Source organism: Monopterus albus, unplaced genomic scaffold (genome assembly GCF_001952655.1).
Source record: "Monopterus albus unplaced genomic scaffold, M_albus_1.0 scaffold146.1, whole genome shotgun sequence".
NCBI classification, from domain to species: domain Eukaryota; kingdom Metazoa; phylum Chordata; class Actinopteri; order Synbranchiformes; family Synbranchidae; genus Monopterus; species Monopterus albus.
Window position 1 is genome coordinate 48,469 of NW_018128026.1, and position 6,001 is coordinate 54,469.

At 41.0% G+C, this 6,001-nt stretch overlaps 1 protein-coding gene across 1 annotated transcript in view; it reads right to left on the reverse strand.

Annotated features, from left to right (window-relative positions):
• vgll3 (vestigial-like family member 3) overlaps window positions 1-2,483 on the reverse strand; it is a 3,299-nt gene extending 816 nt beyond the window's left edge. The window contains exons 1-3 of the mRNA XM_020614450.1: window positions 1,935-2,483; window positions 741-1,086; window positions 66-590 (exon numbers count right to left, since the gene is read on the reverse strand). Of these exons, the coding sequence (XP_020470106.1) occupies window positions 66-590; window positions 741-1,086; window positions 1,935-2,027 (964 nt within the window). The 5' untranslated portion in view covers window positions 2,028-2,483. The remainder of the gene's footprint in view (window positions 1-65; window positions 591-740; window positions 1,087-1,934) is intronic.
• Window positions 2,484-6,001: the final 3,518 nt, after the last annotated feature.

Sequence of the window (6,001 nt, forward strand, 5' to 3'; positions counted from 1 at the left end):
TGCACGTTATATTATATATGAAGTCTGACAAATTCCTCATAACTGTCCTGCTTTGCAGTATCTACCTGAGTCATACACCTCCAAAGATCCATGTAAGGCTGAGGGGGTCCAGGTGACAGGGCTGTTGCTGCTGGGATCCATCTCCGTCCTCACCCCCTCACTGTTTGGGGAACTCCCTGTGCTGGCAGCAGGCTGGCCCTGGTTCCTAACACCAGGCAGTAGCAGAGGATTAAACCTGGAATCCAGTGAGGGACTGTGGGTTGGGCATGAATGGAGCACTGGGTGGTGGTGCCGGGAATGGATGTGTGGGTGAGGATGGTAGATGTCATGGACATTGTGATATCCACTCATGCCCTGGGGGCTCAGGCTGTAGGTCCAGCTGTCTGGGAGGGTAGTTGGAGGTGGTAAACTGGCCTGGGAGAGCACATGGCCGGCCCACAGAGCTCCGTCGGGGTGGTTGAAGGAAACAGGGCTGTGGGAAAAGTCTGGGTGGACTGGAGCCGAGACAGATGGGAGGCAGGAACCAGTGTGTGATGGATAGGTGCTGCTCCAAACTGAGCTGCTCTGACCCTCAGAGAGAGACCCGCCATCTGAGACAAACATCAGAAAGACTAACACTCTGCTACATGGTTTTACTTTGTTCAGTAATTTAAATGCTTTACAAACCCCCAGGGTAATGTAACCACACCATTATGCATATTACTGTTTAGATATTATTTCAGATTTATTGCTCCTCTCACCTTTCCATAAGCTGGCAGTCTCTGAAGCAGATGACTGAGTCACTCTGAGCAGCCTGGTTTCACTGTTGAAGGTGCCTGTCTGTTTGAGAGCCCGCGTGAAATGCTCATCTACAACATCCCCGATGTCGCCTTGAAAATACGTGAACAAAACGCATCGGGAGCTCAAGTATTCTGTCTCTGCTGGTTGAGTGCCATCTTTCATATCAGCATCAGATGTTGATCTGTGATTTAACTCGCTTCCAGAAGCCTGCTGAGGACCCTGGTCCCTGGTTAGCATCCTTCTTCTTCCTCCTTGTTGCTGCTGCTCCATACACCCCTGCATCTTACTGTAAACACTCAGCTTCCTCTGGAAGAACAGACACAGAGAGAGTAAATAACATATCCAAACAGTAATAAACTACACTCAAACAGAACTGCAAAGAACTGACATTTTAAATGAGCATAAGCACTGTTTGGAGTGCAGTTGATTTCTGTTTATTTTATAGACAAAATATTGTACAGAATCTTAATACTATACACATAAATAAACAAACAAATCATTTAATTAAATCACATATCATATTTACTCTTCACCATTACATGTTAGCAATAATATTATATGGGAGCTGTGTGAAAGTTAGTTTCTTTTTCCCCCATAGTGCATTCCAGCTATTTGTATAGCTCAGTGTGCCTCATCCACATTCCTGGGTGACTGACTGGCTGTCATTACATCACTATTTGACTGCAGGATTAATAGCTCCGTGCCATTACGCTTGACCTGAGGTGAATACCCAATCCCAGGCTGGAATTTAATCGTTTGAAACTTCAACTAAAGTTAAGAGTTGTGTGAATGAGACTAAGACATTTTCAAGTGGTGTGTTGAAGAGACACCAGTCAGGAATAAACTTTTTGTTATAAGTGATTATTCATAAAGGACATTTTACATTAGCTTTGATTTTAGGGCTTGCGACCAGGTCCCGTTTTTTCTGGTTGTGCTTGGGTACTTAACTTAAACTTTTGTTAGATTAATAAATCATTTCTGGTATCAGTCAGGTTGCGAAATACATAACGCGTTTCCTTCACATCCTCGATCAAATGAGCCCTTGTGAAAGTAAATTATTCTTCTCAAATGTACACAAATATCATTCAAGGTATTATCTTATTTTCTGCCAATAATCCTTCGAAACTACAAAAGTTAAATGAAGAGTTTCCTACCTGTTGTTGCTGCTGATGGTGGTTATAGTACGTCGCTGCAGGGAGGTAGTGCGCTCCATAGCTTTGGTGGTACATCACATCCAGGCAACTCATAGCGACAGAGCAGAGAGCTTAGAGAAAGTCGGAGGACAGAGACACACAGAACACAACCGACGACGTCTCTTCCTTAGACTTCAGACAGGCTGTATCCTCCGAGCTATCGGTGACTCCATATATGCCCAAACGCATACAATGGCCATGTCGTCCAGTTTGCATACAGACAATGCGACTCCCGCTGTGCGTTCCAGCAGAACCACCAGCGACACAAATGGATCAAAACGGTATGAGACACACACGCTGTATCCGGAGGGGGAGAAAAACTTCGCTGACAAGTTTTGGAACAATTCTGATTGGGCGAGCGTTCATTTCCTCTTTTTCTGTTTTTTAGGGGAGTTGTACTCAGAGCGGGCTAGTGCCATTTACGCACGCCCATCGGGGAAGGGCCTGCATGTCGCTGTGATGTTAAATACAGCATCAACACTGTAAAGGGTTAAAATAGGCATGGTATATTGCTACATAACATCTCGTTCAGATCAGGACTGTGTTACAGCACAATAGGCAGGATTTTAGAAATACTACAGCCAAGACTCCACGTCTCCATTACCCAGAACCACACCAAACAGACACATTTTAAAATTATTAGGGGAAAAATCATTTTTTATTCAGCTAACTATTCAGTCATTACAATATAAATTTTATTTTCTAACATGAACGTCAACATGTTGTTTCAAAAACTTCTCCACACTGCCAGGAACACAAATCTGGCACAACCGTAATTAATCTTTAATTTTCCTGAGCTACAGGGAGCTACAAGGATTACTGCCATTTCTACCCTGACTATTAATTATCACTTCTCCCTCACTGACTGACTGAGCTGAGCCTTTTGCTGCCACCTGTTGGTGACGTCAGTACGATTTAAATCGTCACTTGGTCCCTGAAGACTTAAGTCACACAGAAGACACCCTGTGTCATTCTTGGTAGATGCAAATGGTCTGAAGTTGTACAGTAGATGTTGATTTTTATTAAACTGAATTTAGATCACTAACACTAATATAAGCATAATTTACTGAACACATGTCTGAATTTAACAAAACAAAAACCTGTCGAAGGCAAATTGATTTCAGCAGTAAACTGATCAAATGATTTCAAAACATGTCCATTATTTATTTGACACTGCTGCTGATTTGTCCTGATGTAAAGAGTATCTTGTGGCAGGTTGCCAGGGTGAAGGCACTGCAAACCTGTATCATTTGTAGTACTGAAGGACTGGGATGGTGGTGTCACACTTGTGTTGCCATGTTTTCTGAAAAATAAATAAAAATAAGATGCTGATAAAGATAAGCAGTATATCCACTAAACAGCACCATTAACAATGTGAACATGCTCATGTAAGCATTTAGCTCAAAGCCCTATATGTACAGCATCACAGAGCAGCGTGCCACTTGCTTACCAGCATTTTCCATGGCTGCTACAAAGACACATACAGTAGTGTCCTGTGTTTACTTTTTGTCAGTGTTCAGTGCACCAATTGCAATGTACTGTGTCTCACTACCAAATCTAATTTCACCTGCAGATTAACCAGCTACTTAACATTCAACTCAAGAACAAGTGTTGCTTCTTTTGAAATGTGTATGGGCTGTGCATTAAGATAAATATCCTGAGACGGAACATGTTTAGTGGGGTAGGATTCAACAGGCATTCTAAAGAGCAACGATAATTTTTTTTTAACAACTAATGTGGATCTGAAGCCTTTTTCATTTTTCTGTTTTCTATTCTCATTCCCATCTTTCATCGGTGTGCACTGATGAAAGATGATCAGAACGTTTTTAGGAAAGACAACAAGGAGATTTATTATTTATTTCCCAGACCAGTCATGCACGCTGTTGCTGCCATGTTTGATGCGTTCCATTGCAACAATCACTTTGGATAATAACGGTGGACCACTCAGTCAGCAGTTAGAGTGATTAATTCCACAATGAATGAGCAATATGAAAAACTATATACTGTACTTTACAAACAAAGGTGCAAAACAGTGACTGGAAAGATGTTAAAACAGCCTGTATCAGCTCCATAAATCAACCAAATAATACTGCCAGTTGCATATCTTGACTTGATGGATTGCTCGGTGTGAAAATATCAGCAGACAAAGGAACAGATAATAAAATCATGCAATGATGAAAGAGTTTGTCTGCATCTCCATCTAGTGTTGTCACAGAGAAAACCTTGTCCCTCTCTGTCTGTGCCTGCTGTAGAAGTGGGGCAGTAGAACACTTAGAGCGATGCCAGGAGACACAGCAGGATGTTTCAGATGTGCAGATTTATAGCGGTGTCACCGAAACGCTCCTGCACACATTCACACCATCCTGCACACTTGATTGCACATATTACAACAGACAGATACACAAGACCTCTCTTATGCGGATGGACCTCAGGGCTTTTGCAACAAACATCTGGAGCAGGTTGTGTGCCTCCACTCCTCTGTTTCTTAATGAGGCACAGAGATGATTATTAGGAGAGAAAACAGGGGAAGAAGAAGAATAAGGACAGAAATTAGAGTGAAGTTAGAGACTTGTTTGCTTTTCCTTCTCTACAGTGTATCTCTTAAGGAACTAGGGGCAGTTCCAGTGCTTTAGATCTAAAGAAACTTCATATATTCAACAAACTTCCCTTAGATCACAAACATGCTTGAGAGAAACCACCATCTCAGGGAGGGATGATGTTTTGGGAATACATCCCAGCAAACCAAAAAAAAAAAAAAAAAAGGTCACAAGTGCTGTGTCCTAGAAATGTGTCTCAGAGATAAAAGTAGATTTTTAAATTTTTTTTAATGTTAAACCAGTAATGGACAATGATTTAGTCAAAGTCTTCTTCACCAATAGGTGCAGTATTGTACCAAATGAATTTTTTGTCTAATTAAGAGATCCTTACAGTGCGCTCCTGATGAGGCAGGTGTGAGATAACGCTGAGTGCTGCTGATGATAATATTTCACATTAATCAGACTGCAGCATCATGAGTTTTGTGGTGCAGTCGCTATCATTCTTTTGCCCTAGAGAGATTCTAGGAAAACACACCTGCCCTGGTTGACTCTCTGGATGAGCTGAAGATGATGGTGATAGTGATGACATGGCAATGATGAGGGTGAACAAGATGCACAAGGCTGCTGTGCACAATCAGGTGTATCTGAGCTGAAGGTGCTAATAATAGTGATTAATTCTACAAATCAACATTTAGGCAACAGTATAGTGTTTAAAGGTAGTCAGACTATTTAGTGTATACCACCACCCATTTAATATTTACTGTCATACACTGAATTTTGACTATCTACCTTTGATATACTCCACCAGTTTATCATTACAATTATACAACACTGTCAGACTCACAATGGAAACCTTTTATATAATTAGAGAGATATTGTTTTCTTTTACTTAACACATTCTTCTAACTTTTCAGAAACTGGTTCCTACATTACCCATAATACATCTCGTCTGCCAACAGTTTGGGTGTGTTATTGTAGTGGCAGCTTATGTAGTCCCGATCCACAACCCTCAGTCAGAGATGAGGCTGCAGAGGTCACTTTTTAACCCCATACTCATAGATGATGATGATGATGACAATGATGATGATCAATTATTATTATTATTATTAGTATTTACAAAGTTGTAAGTGTTTATAAGTTTGTAAGTGTTAACAGACTTCGTTTGGTCTGTAAACAGACTTTGATATGTAAAATTGGTGGAATTATCACTTTCGGTCAAAGAAAATGTACATGAAGAGCAACTATCTGCCAGTTACTGAAATGTTATATTACTAGATAATTCTTCTGTCTTAATTCACACATACACACACAGTATGTGTCTGGCTATGCATACAAGGTGGGTATTTCCCTGTCCCTGTTTTAGTAATGCTGTATCCTCTTACAGTAGCTAAATCCTCTTCATAGTGTCTGTTAGAGGTGGGGGAGAAGTGCAAGCATTTAAGTCTAATTGAAGAATCATTAGTAAAACTCCAAGTCCATGGAATGATGCAG